Here is a 20,002-nt window from a genome sequence, read left to right as displayed (position 1 = left end):
TTTTACTCACTGGCTGGCTCTCTACTACCTGAACCACACTTCCAACCCTGAAAATCACACTCATTGCCATGTTATCTCCTCAGGGTGACAATATGCTTTGAAATGTTTGAAAACTTCCCATTAAATCGGTAGTCTTTGGCATTTTTTTTTTTTTTGTCGGCCGTGGGGCTTGAACTCTGGGCCTGGGCGCTGTCCCTCAGCTCTTCAGCTCAAGGCGAGCGCTCTACCACTTGAGCTACAGCGCCACTTCCGGTTTTCTGGTGGTTTATTGGAGATAGGAGTCTCACGGTCTCTCCTGCCCGGGCTGGCTTTGAACCGCGATCCTCAGATCTCAGCCTCCTGAGTAGCTAGGATTACAGGCGTGAGCCACCAGCGCCCGGCTAGTCTTTGGCATTTTACTCTGGGATATTGATGATAGACTTCAGTGATTTCAGATGATGAAAGCAATAGACCAGTTTGGCCACATGCTTATTAGAATTGTTCATAGATGTTTTTTAAATAAGCACAAAAAGATGGCAGTGCTAAGATTTGCATTCTAGACTGGTTTGAAATACAGTTTGGGTTTCTTGGCATTAGACTTTCTACTTAATATACCACATAAAGTGACAAGACAATCATTTGGCTTTGGTTTATGAAATAGAAAAAATAGCTGAGTTGTCACTGAAATAATCTTCATTATTAACATATTCATAATGTATATAAATGTTACTCACTTGGATTCAAAAGCTTTTTCAAGGCTGTGCTGGAATAGGTCTTCACTCTGTTTACCAGGTTGTTTGTTTACTTTTAAAGTGTTCTGATCAGAAGCTTACTAAAATCAGAGAAAATTAAGAAAATACCTAAAATATTAATTTTATAATCCACTGGATTATTACCTAGGGTTTAAGTAAGCAAAAGTTTGAGTTGAAAGATTAGACTGCAGTGTATTTATTGTGTAACAAAAATTCTTAAGTTGAGGTCATTGAAATTATAAATCACTGCTGAAATTGAACTGTGCAGGTTTTCTGTCCCAACTGAACACCCAGCTCTGTATTAGTCTGGAGAGTTTACCTGCTATCTGTTGGCCTCCTTCACTGCTCTAGCTCTCCACCTGCTTGCATATGGGCTCTTCATTTCCCATCCTTTAGCTGCAGAATATGAGATCTCTTGCTTGCTTGTAAAAAGAAGCAGTCTGCAGTTTTCCCCCTCTGTCAGTGGTATTGGAATTTGAAGTTTAAAATGACAAAAATAACAAAATGAAAATTGTCTTACAGTCTTTGGAATCTAAAATATCAGTTTCTATCTAAACAATTCAAAATTTTGATAAGAATCATGATAGAAATAAACAGAACCCGTAGGAAACTTTAAAAGGCATATGTGCATCTTAATATGAATTTTTCCAGAAGGAAGTAAAGTTTAAACAAAGTCTGAAGTTAATAGGAGCTTGAAGGGTTAGCTGTCTTGTACCTAGCAGTTTATTTACTTCACCCAGTATCAGATCATTTGCATGTACCATTTGTCACACCATAACATGTAGTAAATGCTCATTTAATTCATGCATAGAATAACCATAGCTATTCAAGAGGCTAAACTCTGAGAATCAACATTCAAAGCTAGCCAAGGCAGACAAATCCACAAGACTCTTCAGTGAACTAGCAAGGCACTAGTGGCTCACACCTGTAATCCTAGCTACTCAGGCAGCTGAGATGTGAGCATCGCAGTTCAAAGCCATCCAGGGGGAAAGTCCATGAGACTCTTATCTCTAATTAACCACCAGAAAACTGGAAGTGGTGCTTGGCTCAAAGTGGTAGGTAGAGTGCTAGTCTTGAATAAAAAAGCTCAGGGACAATGCCCCGGCTCTTAAGTTCAAGCCCCACTACTAACCAAAAAAAAAAAAAAAGCTATTACTAGAGGTGTGGCCAAGGTGGTAGAGTACCAGCTGTGAATGAAAAATCTGAGGAACAGTGCTAGACCTTGAATATAAGCACCTCTACTGATATAAACAAAAAGAAGCAGGCAGCAATGAGTACGGAAAAAACAAAGCTTCAGAGCTTTGCTGATGAAATTTGAAACAGCATTTTTAGTAATTGTGTTTATAACTCATTTTAGTATTCATTTCCCAGTGCTGCCACAACAAACCACCACAGATTGGGTTAGCTCAAACAACCGAAATTCATGGCTATACTGCATAAAAATTCCCACATCAAAGACTTGGGCATTGTCCTTAGAAAACAAGGAAGAAGGGGCTGGGAAGGTGGCTCAGTGGTAGAGTGCTTGCCTTGCATGCATGAGGCCCTGGGTTCGATTCCTCAGCACCACATAAGCAAAAAGAAAAAAAAAAGCCGAAAGTGGTGCTGTGGCTCAAGTGGTAGAGCGCTAGCCTTGAGCTGAAGAGCTGAGGGACAGTGCCCAGGCCCAGAGTTCAGGCCCCATGACCGGACGCAAAAAAAAAAAAAAAAAGAAAAGAAAACAAGGAAGAAGCTGAAAATAGTGTTCCCCCTGAGGTGTGACGCAGAGTCTTGGAACTAGAATGATTTGTCTTTGTCTCTGAGCACACATGATGCTCCCCTGAAGCCCAAGAGCAATAGTGCTGCTATATGGACTTTGGCCCTTGGGTCCCAGAAGAGTACTCCCTATCCAGAGATAGTTCTGTTTTTGTTTGTTTGTTTTTGTTTTTGTTTTTAGTCAGTAGTGGGGCTTAAACTCTGGGCCTGGGGGCTATCCCTGAGTTCTTCAGCTCAAAGCTAGCCCTCTACCACTTGAGCCACAGCTCCACTTCCAGTTTTGGAGATAAGAGTCTCACAGACTTTCCTGCCCAGGCTGGCTTTGAAGTAGTACTACCGTGGGCTGGGAAGGTGGCTCAGTGGTAGAGCGCTTGCCTTGCATGCTCAAGGCCCTGGGTTCGATTCCTCAGCACCACATAAGCAAAAAGAAAAAAGCCGGAAGTGGCGCTGTGGCTCAAGTGGTAGAGCGCTAACCTTGAGCTGAAGAGCTGAGGGACAGCGCCCAGGCCCAGAGTTCAGGCCCCACGACCGGACGGACCCAAAAAAAAAAAAAATAGTAGTACTACCGTGTTGATACTAGGTTTATGTTTTATTTATTTTTTGTGCTAGTCTTGGAGCTTGTACACAAAGTTGGAGCATTGTCCCTGTGCTTTTTGCTCAAGGCTAATGCTCTACCATTTGAACCAAGGCTCCACCTTTGGTCTTTTGGTAGTTAATTGGTGATAAGAATCTCAAGGATTTCAAACTACAATGCCCAGTATCTCAGCCTCCTGAGTAGGTGGGATTACAGGCTTGAGCTACCAGCACCCATCTATCCACATTTTAACAAATGCATAGTCCAAGTGCCTGCCATGAAGTAAGTCCTCAATAAATAAGGAAATTTAGTATTTTGTTTACATAAAATTGACTTATTCTACTAAAGTTTTATCATAAATTAATTACTTAGAGCAGAGAAGCTTTGTTTTCATTTTTACAGTGACTGAAGAAATACCTTATTTACTTATTATTTTTATTTTACTTATCAGGAAAAGGCTCCAAATAGCTCCTCTAACTGCCCTACAACTACACCAACTCCTGAGGCCTCCAAGCCTCGGAGAACAAAGCTTGTCTTTGATGACAGGTAAGATGAAGATGATGCTTCTGTGTGCCATTTAGCAGTCAGTCCTTAAACTCATTTTAATTCCTGTCACTAAGGGGATTCATATTTGTGTATAATATATAGCATATTCAGATTTTAATTTTAAAACAACCACTCATCCAACTGTTTATTCCTTTAACTGAGCTTGCTAACTTCACTGGAGGATGCTAATGGTTGGCCTTCTGAGAAACTGTTATTGCTGCTAATATTACTGTTTGTACTAGGTGTAATAAAGTAGAGCAGTGTTGGGGTTCTTTTGCGTGTGATAAAAAGTTATGTATTTCTTACTTGAAATCTTTAAAACAACTTACATTAGTCTTTAACACCAGGGAGCTGATTCTGTGAAGGCCATGAGTTGGCCGAGACAATTTGGTGTTCTAAATCCAACATAAACATTTGTCAGAAAAGAATTGAAATGTTTGATAATAGCTTGTTTTGACACTGTGAGAACTAGGGGATACTAGAGACTGAAATGAACTGAAATTATCTTATGAAAATAATTTGCCATTATATTTATAGTGAAAATTTACATTGCAGAAATTATTCAGCAGACCATTATTTACAAGAAGCAAAAAAGCTAAAGCACAATGCAGATGCATTGGTATGTAATCTCCTTACATTTGTGTATTTAATCAAATTAGTTTAAATATCCCTTTGTAATTTTATATTAGATTATTATTCAGTACTTTCATTCTCCCTTCTTTAGTCTGATAGGTTTGAGAAAGCAGTATACTATCTGGATGCTGTGGTATCTTTCATTGAATGTGGGAATGCCTTAGAGAAGAACGCTCAGGAATCGAAATCTCCATTCCCTATGTATTCAGACACAGTGGAGCTCATCAAGTAAGTGGAAAAATTTGCCACATCATTGACAATACCATAATTTCTCTGGTCCATCTTGGAGGAAGCTGATAAAACCAGATACAGTAAACCAAAGGAGATTGCTAATGCTTTGTTTTTCATTTTCCATGGATAGTTTTTTGGTTTTATTTAGGTTTGATTCTAAAGCTTTGAGGACAAAGGAAGCTGTAAGATTAAGGTCATTTGTTCTCTTAATTCACAGATACACTATGAAGTTAAAGAATTATTTGGCTCCTGATGCTACAGCTGCAGATAAAAGACTCACAGTGCTTTGGTAAGTGATGGGTATTATAGCCTTTGCTAGATAATGGGCAGTTCCTTGATAAATTATGCTCTATGCTCTTGAGAAAGTTATAATGATTTTTCACAAACCTGTTTTTAAGGGTGAAGCAGGAAATAACTCCAAATGCCTACTGCAAGATTTTAGCAGTTGTCAGTGTCTGATCCCTTGCCTTCATGGTGACATGTGACTGATACTGGGCACTAACATTGAGTTAATTAGCCACCTATTTTTGGCTCTTTTTTGGGTCTGGTCATGGGGCCTGAACTCTGGGCCTGGACGCTGTCCCTCAGCTCTTCAGCTCAAGGCTAGTGCTCTACCACTTGAGCCACAGCACCACTTCCGGCTTTTTCTTTTTGCTTATGTGGTGCTGGGGAATCAAACCCAGGGCCTCAGGCATGCAAGGCAAGCGCTCTACCACTGAGCCACCTTCCCTGCCCCTTTTGGCTCTTTTTATAGCTCTCCATTCACATAAATCCTTTTCCTTAGGACAGTAAGGAATGTAATTTATTTGCTTTGTTCTAGGCAAGTATCATCAGTTTACTAGTTCTTTACCTGGCATTGTGTTTAACACTGAGAATTCAGCTGTGAATAAATCTGACATGGATCTATTCATTATGGAGTTGATAGTCTAGTGTCAGGGGACAGAAATTCATAAAAAATTGTACAAGTTGGAGGTGAATCTGTGGTTCAAAAGGTAGAGCCTCCAGCCTTAAACAGGAAAAATACAGGAGCTGGGTACCAGTGGCTCTCACCTGTAATCCTAGCTACTTAGGAGGCTGAGATCTGAGGATAGCAGTTTAAGGGAGCCCAGCAGGAAAGTCTATGAGATTCTTATCTCCAATAAATCACCAGAAAACCAGAAGTAGCACTGTGGCTTAATTGGTAGCACGCTAGCCTTGAGCTGAAGAGCTGAGGGACAGTGCCCAGGCCCAGAGTTCAACCCCCATGACTGACGAAAAAAAAAAAAAAAGCTAAAGGATAGTTCCCAGACCCTGAGTTAAAGCCCCAGTACCAAAGGAAAAAAAAAAATTGTACAACTATATGAATTCAGTACTTTGAAAGAAAAGTGCATGTAAGGATATTACAAGTAGAGAGAGCCTGTAATCAAAATTGTAATCCTAGCTACTCATGAGGCTGAGATCTGAAGATTGAGATTCAGAACCAGCCTAGGCAAAAGCCAGGAATAAAGATGTAGCTCAAGGAATAAAGGATAGGGAAACTTATTTTAAGTAGAAGGGAAGAAAGAGAGAGAGAGAGAGAGAGAGAGAGAGAGAGAGAGAGAGAGAGAGAGAGAGAGACACACACACACACACACACACACACACACACACACACACACACACACACACACACACACACACACACACACACACACACACACACACACACACACACACACACACACACACACACACACACACACACACACACACACACACACGGGCTAAATAAGAAACTTTCAAAGAGTATCAGGGAGAAGTGGTAGATACTGGTTAAGCAGGCAGGGACGCTGCTGCTGTTGCTGCTGCTGATGGTGGTGGTGGTGTGGTAATGATGTAGAGCCTATTTTATATAGGTCAAATTCCGTTCAAGTTGTAATCTTCATAGTTTATTTTCCTTTTTTTTTTTTTTTTTTTGTCGGTTGTGGGGCTTGAACTCTGGGCCTGGGTGCTGTCCTTCTGCTCTTCAACTCAGGGCAAGTGCTCTACCACTTAAGCCATAGCACCATTTCTGATTTTCTGGCGGTTTTTTGGAGATAAGAGTCTCATGGACTTTCTTGCCCTGGCTGGCTTTGAACCACGATACTCAGATCTCTGCCTCGAAAGTAGCTAGGATTACAGGCATGAGCCATCAGCTCCCGGCTTAGTTTCCTAATTTTTATCTTTTAATTTAATTTAATTTTTTTTGCCAGTCCTGGGGCTTAAACTCACGACCTGGGCCCTGTCCCTGAGCTTCTTTTGCTCAAGGCTAGTGCTCTACCACTTGAGCCACGGCACTACTTCTGGCATTTCTGAGTAGTTTATTGGAAATAAGAGTCTCACAGACTTTCTCAGACTGGCTTTGAACCACAATCCTTAGATCTCAGTCTCCTAAGTAGCTAGGATTAAAAGCTTGAGCTAACATTGTCCAGCTTATTAGCAATTTTTTTTTTGTCAGTTTTGGGGCTTGAACTCAGGGCCCTGAGCTCTTTTGCTCAAGGCTAGTGCTCCACCACGTGAGTCACAGTGCTACTTCTGATTGAATAATTCATTGGAGATAAGTGTCTCACTTTTCTGCCTGGGCTGGCTTCAGACCTCAAATCTCAGCCTTCTGAATAGCTGTGATTACAGGTGTGAGCCACTGGCACCCCGCTTACTTAGCAATTTTTAAATAAATATGTTACTATGACATGTTGGTGCCCTTGGGATAAAGTTTTAGTTTTTGAATATCATCATCCACTGTGAAGCTAGTCCCAGGTTTCATTGCCACCTTCCCTTCCTACTGTGCATACACACCTTTGAGTTTGCCTAAGGGTTAGTATTGCTGATCACTCCCTTGAGCTAGTCCTGTACTATCTTGCAATAATACTAGCTTGTCAGTGCAGATAGGTTAATCTGCTTCCTGGTAAATACAACTCTCCTTTTCTGTTGGCTAGCCTGAGATGCCAGTCTTTGCTGTACCTAAGATTATTCAAACTGAAGAAGGAAAATGCTCTCAAGTACTCAAAAACACTGACAGAGCACCTAAAAGTAAGTATGGAAAAGAAGGGCTCCATTTCTTAAGAAACAAAATTTATAATAGCATCCCATCCCTACCATAGACATGCTCTCATTAAGATAAAACGCAGCAGGAGAGGAACTGTTATTTGAGAACCCTCAAAAAGATTTGAAGTTTCTTGGTAAAGTTTTTAAATACATATATACCTGATTGTAGCACATATTTAGCTATACGAAGCTGCCATATTTATATCTTTTGACCTACTTCAGAATCTCCTCCTCTTCCTCCTCCTCTGCCTTCTTTATTTTCTCCTCCTTGACCCCTATACTAGGCAAGTTCTGTACCATAGAGCCAAATTTCCTCTCACTCTATATTTAAGTTTCCTAAAATCTTGCTCCATTTATGACTTAACACCTCTCAGTAACTCAATCTGTCTATAGGATCAGGTCCACAATGCTTATTCTTGGCTTACAAGGGACTTTTATTTCTTGTTACACCTCTGTCTTAGTCAGCCTATATGGGTCATATATACTCTTCTCTTCTGTCATTTTATACATAGTATGAGTCATTCCTGTCCTCTCCCCTTTATCAATGACTCAGTGTTACTTATTGCTTCCTTGTGTCTTCTGTGAAGTCTTCTAGAACATACCTGCACTCACCTAATAACTTTTGTGCATTTACATACACACACATACACACATGCATTTTGGTTCTTAAATTTATAAAGCATAAAATCAAGATCTAGTCCAAATTGTTTAATATATTTCATACTTTGTAAGTAGTGATTGTTTTCTTTTAAATATTTAAGTACATTTTTTTCCCTACAGAATTCTTATAATAATTCTCAAGCACCATCTCCTGGTTTGGGAAGGTAGGTAAAAAATTTTTCTATAAAATACTATTTTTGACAGGTTTATGTATAATATTAAAATGGGTAAGGGAAAAATGATTATTTTCTTACAAATTAATGAATTTGTAAGAAATTGGGGATGTGGCTTTAAAGAAAAAAATAAAAAAGAGCCAGGAGCCAGTGGCTTATGCCTGTAATCCTAGCTACTCAGGAGGCTGAGATCTGAGCATCGTCGTTCTCACATACTGTCACAGTTTGGGGGGTTGTGAATTACATCCAACCTTTTGTAAAACAATTGGAAAAGTATATAATTGCATGCCTGAAGAGATGGAACGTGTGTTGACCTGGGAGTGAAGGATCCTGACTTCTTGAGATTTGAAGCTCTCATTATAAGGTGTGACTTGTGAGGGTTTTTTTTTTTTAAATCTCTTGTTCTGTGCCACTTATTAAAACAAAAGATCTAGAAGCCTGGTGCTTATTGCTCACAATTAAAAGCCCAGGTTCAGGCTGGGCACTGGTGGCTCACACCTGTAATCCTAGCTTCTCAGGAGGCTGAGATTTAAGGATTACAGTACAAAGCCAGGCCAGGCAGGAGAGTCTGTGGGACTCTTCATTTCCAATTAATCACAGAAAAAGCTGGAAGTGGAGCTGTGGCTCAAGTGATAGAACACTAGCCTTGAGCACAAAGGTACTCAGGGACAGAGCCCAGACACAGAACAAGAAAGAAAAACTCCTAGCTGCTCCAAAGGCTGATATCTGAATAGAGGGTTGAAGCCAGGGCAGACAAATATTTGAGACTTTACATCCACTAACCAGCAGAAAGCTAGAAGTAGAATTGTGATTCAAGTGGTAGAGTGCCAGCAGTAAGTAGATGAGTCTGGGATGGCAGCCCCCTCTAACTCCCAGTGGCCTTCAGTACTTTCGAAGAAATTGTTCTCTGGGAGCCCCTCTGGCCTAAATGAATGTTTAGATTCTAAAAGCCTTCACGTAGGAAGATCTAGTAGTACATTGATTTCCTAAGTTCACTGTGTCTATATGAACATGCTTCCTTTTTTTCCATGTGTAGCAAAGCTGTTGGGATGCCTTCCCCAGTTTCCCCAAAGCTGTCACCAGGCAATTCTGGAAGTTACTCCTCTGGAGGCAGTAGTGCTTCAGCAAGTGGTTCTTCCGTGGCCATTCCGCAGAAGATCCACCAGATGGCAGCCAGCTACGTTCAGGTTACCTCTAATTTCCTCTATGCCACCGAAATTTGGGACCAAGCTGAACAGCTTTCCAAAGAGCAAAAAGGTAGGTAGGGTGCTGGGAGAAGGTTTGAGCATTGTAATTGGTAAAAGGAATCTTTTGTAATTACTTATCTGATAGGTATTTCATTTATCACCTAGCTTATAGTTAATCATAATCACTTTGCTATTAATCTCTTTTGCTTCGTAATCATACTAAATATAATTGAATTTATTTATATGTGTATACACATGTGTGCTGGTATTGAGGCTTGAACTCAGAGCTTAGGCACTGTTCCTTAGGATTTTTAGCTCAAGGCTAAAGCTCTATCACTTGAGCTACAGCTCCACTTCTGGCTTTCTGGTGGTTAATTGGAGATGAGTCTTCATGTTACTTCATGTCTGGGCTGGCTTTGAACCATGCTTCTCAGATCTCAGCTTCCTGAGTAGCTAGAATTACAGGTGTGAATCACTATCACCCAGCTTCAGACCATGTTTCTCAGATCTCAGCCTCATGAATTAGCTAGAATTGCAAGTGTGATTACCCAGCACTACTTCTTTCTTTCTTTCTTTCTTTCTTTCTTTCTTTCTTTCTTTCTTTCTTTCTTTCTTTTTTGTCAGTTGTGGGGCTTGAACTCTTACACAAAAACAGTGCATAAAGAATATTTTGTATAATCAAAGAGTTTGTTGCATGTGAGTGGCACATCCATTTTCAAGATGTATGTATAACAATTCCTGACTATGCATTCTGTTTAAAATGTTGTATAACTTATAGAACAATATAACAAGAGACTTTAATGCTTTATTCTAAAACATAACCAAGTCATTCAGTGTAGGAAGGCTACTTTTAAAAAATATTTTGAGGGCTGGAAAGGTGGCTGGAAAGGTAGAGTGCTTGCCTTGCATGCATGAGACCCTGGGTTCAATTCCTCAGCACCACATAAGCAGAAAAATCCGGAAGTGGTGCTATGGCTCAAGTGGTAGAGTGCTATCCTCGAGCTGAAGAGCTAAGGGACAGTGTTCAGGCCCAGAGTTCAGGCCCCAGGACTGGCATAAATAAATTAATAAATAAATAAATATTTGATTATTATAAAGGTAATATGCAGAGGGATTATTAGAGTTTCATAAGGCAGGTGAAGTCATGCCTTTTACTTCATGCAGATGCTATTTTACAGTCTAGATTGAACATTTTTAATTAATGATTAAGAATGTTTTGGGATTGATGTTAATGAATGGTTTTTCATTTTCTAGAATTCTTTGCTGAACTGGATAAAGTAATGGGTCCTCTCATCTTTAATGCAAGCATCATGACAGATCTAGCTCGTTATACCCGGCAGGGACTACACTGGCTTCGCCAGGATGCCAAGTTGATATCTTGAACTGAACACATTCTCGTTGCCTCTGATTTTCTCCACAACACTGTGTCACATCACGAAGGAAAACTGCCATAACATGCCACCTAGTCGACACTAAGAATGAGGAATGGTTTCTCCTCCTTGGTTTATGTGTTGTTTTTTATAACCCAAAGCCATCATATCAATTGACCCCTTCAGTATTCCCAGTGTGAAAAACTTATTTAATTGCTTTTCAGTCTGCAGCACATTGATAAGGTAGTTTTATTGATCTCGTAAGAAGATTGAAGTTCCAGTTGCAATTCGTAATTAATCAAGTGAAAATTATTTATTTTAATATTTTTAAGTTCCCAGACTGGGGCTTCTTTAAAACTTATTTTTTGACTATAAATTTATTCTGTTGAATATTTAGTGTAAATCTAATATAGGCCTTTTTATTTATGTATTTGGGGAGTTTTGTTACCTAATGTCTTTTTGTGGTCGCTCTACCAAGAGTGAGAGTTGATTCATCTAAAATAGGGACGTGTTCTTTCTACACGTTCTATCTATTATTTCAGTTCTTAACTACAATTTTATTATTGTAGAATTTATGCTTAGTGTTACAGTTATTCCTCTACACATGAAAGATCATTTAAATATGAAATGGCATTGTATGTGGTTGTAAAATGAAATATGTCTGATTTGATATGCATTATTTCAAAAACTGTGAACATGTTAATAACACTACACCAATCACAAGGTGACTATAACATGCTTTTAATGCATTACAAAAGAGCAGGTATAAAACTTTCTAGGAATATATCATATTGAAAGGTATCATAAAAGGACAATCTTAAACTATGAATTTTATTAGGACCAGGTGTTCATTTTTGTTGCTAGTTATTTGACACTTAATTGAAGCAGAATAAGTTACTCTTGTTCAAAAACAAAATTGCTCCAACCCAATGGGGGTTGCTGCCTATGTCTCTTCAGTTGATGATGTTTAAAGGTTAATGATCTCTTTTCAGATTTTTCCCCCACAGTAGAGTGTGACGCTCCTGAAGAAAGAGCTTGCAGGGACTGATATGGAAGTGGACAGGCGCTTCGGTGTATCTGCTTCCACTGTATAGCCAACAGTTCTCATGCCTCACGTTGGGATGATGAGTTTCCCCTTTTTAAACGCCTTCATCAGTGATGCATGTTTCTGATGGAATCAGAAAATTCACACTAGAAAAGTGTACCTAACTTGGTTCAATATGAGTTCTCTTGGAAAGGGGAAGAGAGCAAGGGTAGAATTTAAGAAGGCAGCTCTGTAAGAAACATATATCAAAGTACCTTTCCCGACAAGGTGCACATAGGACTCAAGAGTGAGAAATATATCTTCCTCTGTACTTTGTTTTTAGTGCCCCTATCACGTTTGGCGTGCCTTAAATCTTACCTTTAAATGGAAGACTCTCCAGATTGTTTACAGATGATGTTTTACATTAGGACTAGATCTATACATGGTTGGTCCTCTAGAGTAATAATTTAAAATTCTTTCATTTAAAGCTTCTTTTAAAGTCATGTAAGGATTTAATTTCAGAAAAACTCATGTTTTGGTATATGACGTAGTCTAACCAATTGGATAATGCTGCTTAAAAAAATAACTTGTTCTCATTCTAAAAAAGAATCCATCCAATTGGACAAAGGATTGCCGTACTACTTGTAGATAATTGCTAAGACTTGAAATAGGAAAAGGGGTAAAAGGGATAGAAAATTCTCCCAAGTTCCCGTGGTGCAGTGAGTCTTTTAAACTTATTTCTGAAGCTTAGTGAACTTTTCTCTTTCCTTGTTTTTTTTTAATTAGTGTAAATTGTACAAGGGGTTTCATTGTGATACTTAAACTTTGATCAGATTCACCACATCTGTCTATCTTCTACATGAAGCTGGTGAACTTTCATTGTCCTGCAGCCTCAGACTTACTATAGAGCTGCTCAATCGTCTCGTACCTCGTTATTTTTACATATCATTTGAAGATTGAGATCTACAAATTAAGATGAATTTACCTTGTTTTCCTGTAGAGAAATTGCTTCTGGTATTTTTCTAGTTTAATGTGTTCCAGGAACAGTTTCTCTTCAGAGGACAACTTCTCAGCAATCACAATAGTCATTTAGTAAGACATGAGGCTGGTTAACTAAATATATTTATGTCCTGTCCTCTGATTTCTCTAACTCTTAATTCCTTGATTTGTAATGATGTCCTAAAAGTGGAAGGAGCAAAGGTTCTTAGGTTTTTTTAGGCTTCAGCTAAAAGTGGAAGGAGCAAAGGTTCTTAGGTTTTTTAGGCTTCAGCAGCCACAGCCAACAGGGCACCTCTGGATTCCAGTACATTCTATCCTCTTGTGTGTCCTGCCTGGAGGCAGTGGGAGCATTCAGAGTCACAGTGCTGTGGTGTTTAAGCAGAGTTTCCTATGTGTTTTATGGTGCTGCCCTAAGATATTTTCTCTCAAAAACTGTATTAATTCTTGGAGAACGTGTTAAACAGCTTTTCATTGTGGAAGGGGGCAATGGATCAAAATCCTAAGTAATTGAATTGTCAATGTTGTAGACTGTGAGACTCGTCCTCCTCCTCTGTGTCTGTCGCCTCAGATGTCCAGTCTGCATCGTCTCCTCCAGCCACCTACCTTGGACTCTCTTACAGGTGACCATTCCTCCCACCTCAGTAGAGGGGTCCTTGGTGTTTTCCAACCATTTAAACCTGAATTTGACAAGTGGCTACAAACTTACTTAGTCTAAGACTTGTATCTAGTATCCAGTTAACTACAGAAATAGCAACTATTTTAAAAGTTACTCTGTTGACTGCTCTTTAAGACCACACTTGTATGCCAGGAGGCAGCAACCTGCACTACTGGACTCTTCAGGCAACCAGCAGACCAGCTGCAGTGGATCACATTGCCACAGTAGTTTTGCCCAGGTTAGGCTGGGCTAGGGAGGGGGTGGGAAGGCCTCTCTTCTAGGCGATTCAAGCTTGCACAGCTCAGCCTCAGGCCCCAGTCTGGCTGCAAAGCATCCAGCCCTTTCCTTGTCCTTTTTCTTGACAAGGAGTCAAGAAGTGACCATAAACAGTGCATACTTCAGATACCTGCACAGCTACAGCTGTTGAAGAACAAAGAAGATTGACCACTACTGATTAATTCTCCAGTATAAAAAACAATTTAATGTGTGTACGTGCCCACACACGCCTTTTTTTTTCTGTTTGTTTGTTTCCTGGGGAACTCTTGCACTAGGGATCCATAGACCTCTAGGCTGCACTTTGAATGACACACTTGTGGCTTTAGTAGATTTCACTGTGGGTTCTTTTGTTTGTTTGTTTGTTTTGCTGTTGTTTTTAATTATCGTTTCTTTCCATTCAAGGTTTGAATCAGCTAGATCAGCTAGATCATTTTGTATTTAATGGCAGAAACTTTGGTACCTTGGTGTTCAATGAGTGAGTGAGCTTGCATAGTGAGACATCTGGTTCTAAGCGCTGGTCCTGGGGCCAGGGCTCGGTGGAGTTTCAGAGCAGCTAGTGATGTCTAGCTGTGTTGAGGAGGCTTATGCTGTGCACTCTTCTAGGTATAAAGGTATACAACTTTGGATCTTAAAAATTATGTACACATACACACTTTATATATATATATATATGTATGTATGTATGAAAACATGAAATTAGTTTGTCCAAATGTGTGTGTTTAGTATTTTAGCTTAGTGCAACTATTTCCACATTATTTATTAAATTGATCTAAGACACTTTCTTGTTAATACCTTGAATATTAATGTTCAAGGGTGCAATGTGTATTCCTTTAGATTGTTAAAGCTTAATTACTATGATTTGTAGTAAATTAACTTTTAAAATATATTTGAGCCCTTATGTAGTATAATACAGGGCTCTTACAGGGTGGGAAGGATTTAATTTTCCAGTAGCTAATTAAACAAAAAAGCTTATGTATTTTGATTTATAATAGGAGTCTATTTATAGGCGTTTGGGTCCCAGGAACATTTACTGGTACTGGGGATGCCTGTTTTAGGCAGATTGTGATGATGCTTTAAAAAACAAAAAATATAATAAAAGCCTAAGTAACTTGGGGAGCCAGAGCATTTCAAATCCATGTAGACTCCTGTAACTCATATTCCCCATTCCCTGGTTCCATGCAATGCAGACTTCATTTCAGCTTCACATATCAGTGTGTGAGAGGCAGACTTTCTCCCAATAATAATATTACGCACATAAGGTTGCTATTCAGTAAATAGAAGATGGAAGAAATAATCATTGAAACTGAATGACTTAGAAGATAACAGTGACAAAAGGCCAAAATAGTTATGTTTGACAACATACCTTTCATATATTTGCTAACGGAAAAATTGAGTTAGGACTTCCAGGCCCTAAAACCAAGCTAGCAAGTGATAGGAAGTCAGTTATTAAGAGTTAATAAAGGCATACTCATCTACTAATGATATTTCATATAAACCCCGTAGTTGGTTAATTAAAAGGAACGTGGGGGTTGATGTATCGCTCAAGTGATAGGGCACTTGAGTTAGCAAGTTTGAGGTTCTTAATTCACACCCTAATACCACCAAAAACAACAACAGTAAAAACTTTGCTGTCTCTAGAACCGAGAATAGAAAGAGGAGCAAACTCTGGTTTTAATGGAATTTGGTTGCAGAATAGGGTATTCCGGTTCTCAGCCAAGTCAGAAAGACAATTAAGTATCCTAAAATAGCAGCCTAAATAGCCATCATGTAAAGAACTGGTTTTCAGGAATGTCTGCATGGACCTCTCCTTGCTACCATTCTTCAGCTAACTGTCAGTTGCCATTTTGAGAAAGAAAGCCGTCTTTTAAGTGAGCATTTTAGAAAAGCTCCCAGCCAGAAATTCTAGTAACATTTAGTTTTTGCCTCATACTGCTTCCATGTAGGGTTTCTTCTCAGTTTTTCACTATTGGAATTCTCTACCTACTATGTCCCTATCTGGAAAGTATCTATTTGGAAATGCTGCCTTTCAAGTCAATGCCATGATGAATCCATATTGTTGAGTTTGTTGTTGCTGTTCAAGAAGTGTCCCCATTTTACAACTTCATGCACACACCTGGCCAATCACTGACATGAGCATTCAACAGTACTGGGATTTAAAAGGGGGGCGGGGAGCAGCGCTCACCAACAGAGATGGCTCAGTGAGGGCCAGATGTGGGGTTGGTAAGCACAGTTAAGAAAATTTCTAGCCTCCGTTTTGAATGGTTTTAAGAAATTTTGTATATGGAGGATAGAAATGCTTATATATTTATTGAAAATCCTTTTATTTGAATTTAAAATTATTTGGTAAATAATGATTTGATATGGGTGGGGGGGGTTAGAGGGGAGGTAACACTATTGACAAACAATAAGTCTGTTGGTTCCACAGAAAGGTACTGTTAATGACTTAAATAGGATGCCTTTGTTTTGTACATGATCGAAAACTTCATTTTACATTTCTTTTATTCAGAATATTTAGGCATCTGACATTTGCAACCAAAATTTCAATTATATACTGTGATTTTATTTGTTGCAATACATTAAAATTTTAGAGGTACTTTGGGGCTCAGAAGCTAGGATTTCTAAGTCAGTATGTGCATTTCACATAATAAAGCTGTTAATGGTGAGCAAAGTATTATATACTAACTAGATTTTTCCACATCTGTATAGTATATTATATGTATTTTGTGGTATTGAGATTATAGAAAGTTTAGAGTGTCAAACATGCGTTTAATGTGTATTTTTAAACAAATTTATGGCAATTAAAATATTTGGAGACAAGGGTATCACATTTCAATTTGTAAAAATCTTTTTAACTCTACTGTGTCATTAAGATGCTTTGTATAATGCCAAACCATAGCTGGAGAAACTAAGTTTAATAAATATCAAATAGATTTTCTGTATGAAAGTTTATAAACACTGTTCTCTTTACACCCCAGCTCCTTACCCTTTGCATGCAGCAGCTTGTTTTGTATTTTAGGGTTCTGTACTGAGTCTGGTTCCCCCTCCCCCCCACACCCCCCAGCACGTCACATTTACTTGTTACAGCATACTGGTCCTGGGTCCTTGTGCATAACATCACTATCACCTTACCTGAAAAAATCTCAAATCCCTTTTGATGTTTTCAGTGGCGTGGATTTTTATCCCTTTATTAAACTAGATTTTTCCTTGAGTTCTGCTTTCATGTTCAGAGAGGCGTAGACAAAATCACACATCAGGCAGCAAGGGCCACCCTGGCCCATCTTGACACTTTTATATGGAATGAAGATCCAGAAGGCAGGGCCACAACTTAGGGTCTTGCCATATTAACTCATTGTTTTGTTTTGCCAGCCTAGGGCCTGGGTGCTGTCCCTGAGCTTTTTTTTTTTTTTTTTTTGCTCAAGGCTAGTGCTCTACCACTTGAGCCACAGCTTCCCTTCTGGCTTTTTCGTGGTTAACTGGCGATAAGAATCTCACAGGCTTTCCTGTCCAGGCAGGCTTCAAACCATGATCCACAGATCTCAGCCTCCCAAGTAGCTAGTATTATGAGTGTGAACCACCAGCACCTGGCCCATTATGTTCTTTTTAAGGCTTTTGAAGATGTTAACTTGTAGTCATGAAACTTGAATTCAGGGCCCGGGTCTGTCTCCGAACTTTTTCGCCCAAGTCTAGTGCTCTACCAATTTGGGCCACAGTGTCACTTCCAGTTACCATGTAGTTAATTGGAGATAGTCTCATGGAAGCCAAGCGCCGGTCGCTCACAGCTGGTCATCCTAGCTACTCAGGAGCCTGAGATCTGAGGACCATGCTTTGAAGCCAGCTGGGCAGAAAAGTCCCCGAGACACTTCTCCAATTAACCATTCAAAAACTAGAAGTGGTACTGAGGCTCAAGTGGTAAAGTCCTAGCATTGAGCAAAAGAGGCTCAGGGACAGAGCCTAGGCCCTGAGTTCAAGCCCCACAACTGACACACACAAAAAAAGTCTCACAGGCTTTCCTGTCTGGAACTATGATTCTCAAATCTCAGCCTGCTGAGTAGCGAGGATTACAGGTGTGAGCCACTGGTACCCAGTAAAAATCTGTTAACCACACTTTCCAGACAGAGAAAACACATCATTATTGGGCAGTGCTAGTTTTTTTTTTTTTCTTCTTTTTTTTTGCTAGTTCTGGGGCTTTAACTCAGGGCCTGGGCACTGTCTGAGCTTCTTTTGCTCAGGGCTAGCACTCTACCACTTGAGCTACAGCGTCACTTCTGGATTTTTCTGTGTATGTGATACTGAGGAATTGAACCCAGGACTTCATGCATGCTAGGCAAGCACTCTACCACTAAGCCACATTCCCAGCCCTCAATATTCCTTTGCTAAAGTGAATGACAGGAGGTAGGAATATGATACCTTCTCAGGAATACAGTCTTTACCTGGCCTGAGACCCCAAGTTTTTAATTTTCTTTTTCCTGTACTTTACAAAGTTGAAGCCTTTCAAGTTTGAAGTCAGACTGCCAGCATTTCTATTTGAGTTATTTAATAGTATCCATAGAAAAATAAACTTAAAATAGACATATTTGTTATCCACACATCAATATACCAAGAAGAAAATGGAGACCAGTCGAAAGCATGCATCTTTTAAATATTAAAAACACAAGATTGCTTCACTTAAGTATCTCCAGCCAAAATGCAGTTCATCAATATTCCATAGAACGGAGCATTGGAGGTCACGGCTGTCTCTTCTTCCCCTAGGATGGGCGTTATTCCTGGGCCACACTTAAGGAGCAGCGTCTTTTTCTAGAGGAGAAAAATGGTGGTTTTTAAGAACTAGATCTAGCAGAGCCCAGTCTTTGATCTATCCAGCCCAAGGAAAGGAACCTGGAGTGGACCTTGGTTTTTCATACCCAAGGGCTTCTCTGTGCAGCTGACTGCCTCAGCCTTAGCACCCCAACATCCCAAGCTCTTCTTGGATCTCTATTCTTGCCCCTTCCCACTTTTCCAGGCCTTTCTGGCTCAGCCCTGCACCCAGATTTGTGGCGTAGTACCTGCATAACCTTGTGATGCACTCAGAATCATCCCGACAGGAGGCTCCAATAGGTCTGAGAGAAACCCCTCTCCAAAAAGGTGTCATTCTCCGTGGTCGTCTCTTTGCTGAACTCAGTTCTGGTACCGGGGAGCCATTTGCCTATAGAAGAAAGATTCAAGTGTGGATGTTTGATGCCCTCCACTACACACATCTACAACACTGGAGACTCAACAGGAGCCATTCCTCAAGACCCAAGTCTGACTTACAAGTTCTACTTAAAATCCTACTGCCACCAAGCTGGGTACCAAATGGGTCACACCCATAATCCTAGCTACTCAAGAGGCTGAGATCTAAAGATTGCAGTTCAAAGCCAGCCCAGGCAGGAAAGTGTTAAGACTCTTCATCTCTAATGACCCATGAAAAAGATGGAAGTGGAGCTGTATGTAGCTCAAGGGATAGAATACAACCTTGGGCACAAAGAAGCTCAGGGACAGTGCCCAGACCCAGAGTTAAACCCCCAGGACTAGCCACACAAAAATCCCACCATGTCCAAGCCTACACAGGGCCCTTCCTTACCTCACCCAGCATCAGCAAGCAGATCATGAGCACTGCAAAAAGTTTGAGGTGCCACATCTTGGCAGAGAGAAGATGCTAAAGCCTGAAAGCCAGGAACACTTAGCATTTCCCTTTTTATAGACAGACATCTACCTTTCTCCTGCTTGCCAGGTGAGATTGGACAAAGTTTATATTTGTAATCAGGATCGATTTAATAAGTTAATATCTACCCGAGGCATGTGTTCAGGGCTACCTTTGAGGCACGTTGCATTTACTGATCCCTCATCTGGACTTTGAATGATTGTGTTGCTGGCCTGGACTCTCTCACCCATTTGATCAGGAGTCAGCCCTGCCCCTCCTCTTTGGAAGCCACGTGAAACCACGAAGGGAGATTAGGCATCTGGCCATATTTCAAAAATAGCTCAGGCGAGGTGGGGGAGGGGTGGAGTGTTAGCATGTAGGAGGCCCAGGGTTCAATTCCCAGCTGTACAGGAGGAGGGAGGCGGGGGGAAGGGAGGGAGAGACCAAAAAAGTCTCAAAATAGCTCAACTATTTTCACTAGTCAAAACAG

At 40.1% G+C, this 20,002-nt stretch overlaps 2 protein-coding genes across 7 annotated transcripts in view; one reads left to right on the top strand and one right to left on the bottom strand.

Moving 5' to 3' along the window:
- Positions 1-16,696, top strand: part of LOC138808210 (AF4/FMR2 family member 4-like) — a 64,954-nt gene extending 48,258 nt beyond the window's left edge. For all 6 annotated transcript variants that reach the window (XM_069994195.1, XM_069994196.1, XM_069994199.1 and 3 more), the window contains 8 exons: positions 3,509-3,603; positions 4,159-4,222; positions 4,328-4,464; positions 4,685-4,756; positions 7,401-7,494; positions 8,290-8,333; positions 9,379-9,599; positions 10,784-16,696. In XM_069994195.1, the coding sequence (XP_069850296.1) occupies positions 3,509-3,603; positions 4,159-4,222; positions 4,328-4,464; positions 4,685-4,756; positions 7,401-7,494; positions 8,290-8,333; positions 9,379-9,599; positions 10,784-10,911 (855 nt within the window). In that variant the 3' untranslated portion in view covers positions 10,912-16,696. The remainder of the gene's footprint in view (positions 1-3,508; positions 3,604-4,158; positions 4,223-4,327; positions 4,465-4,684; positions 4,757-7,400; positions 7,495-8,289; positions 8,334-9,378; positions 9,600-10,783) is intronic.
- A 1,770-nt stretch (positions 16,697-18,466) lies between these two features.
- Positions 18,467-19,598, bottom strand: LOC138808215 (liver-expressed antimicrobial peptide 2). The gene is made up of 3 exons (XM_069994208.1): positions 19,453-19,598; positions 18,896-19,035; positions 18,467-18,647 (listed from the first exon to the last, which is right to left on the bottom strand). The coding sequence occupies exons 1-3, from the start codon at positions 19,507-19,509 to the stop codon at positions 18,611-18,613; spliced, it is 234 nt and encodes a 77-aa protein (XP_069850309.1). The 5' UTR covers positions 19,510-19,598; the 3' UTR covers positions 18,467-18,610.
- Between the last annotated feature and the right edge of the window lie 404 nt (positions 19,599-20,002).

The sequence above is a fragment of the Dipodomys merriami genome, unplaced genomic scaffold (genome assembly GCF_024711535.1).
Source record: "Dipodomys merriami isolate MVZ:Mamm:240054 unplaced genomic scaffold, mDipMer1.0.p SCAF_447, whole genome shotgun sequence".
Classification (NCBI taxonomy): Eukaryota; Metazoa; Chordata; class Mammalia; order Rodentia; family Heteromyidae; genus Dipodomys; species Dipodomys merriami.
This window is presented reverse-complemented; position numbering and strand designations above follow the sequence as displayed.

Excerpts from the sequence above, each read along its gene's own strand:
- LOC138808215 (XM_069994208.1), bottom strand. The coding sequence starts at position 19,509 with ATGTGGCACCTCAAACTTTTTGCAGTGCTCATGATCTGCTTGCTGATG. Across the intron at positions 19,036-19,452 it reads GCTTGCTGATGCTGGGTGAG|GCAAATGGCTCCCCGGTACC; the intron begins GTAAGGAAGGGC and ends TTTCTTCTATAG. Across the intron at positions 18,648-18,895 it reads TGCATCACAAGGTTATGCAG|AAAAAGACGCTGCTCCTTAA; the intron begins GTACTACGCCAC and ends TTTCTCCTCTAG.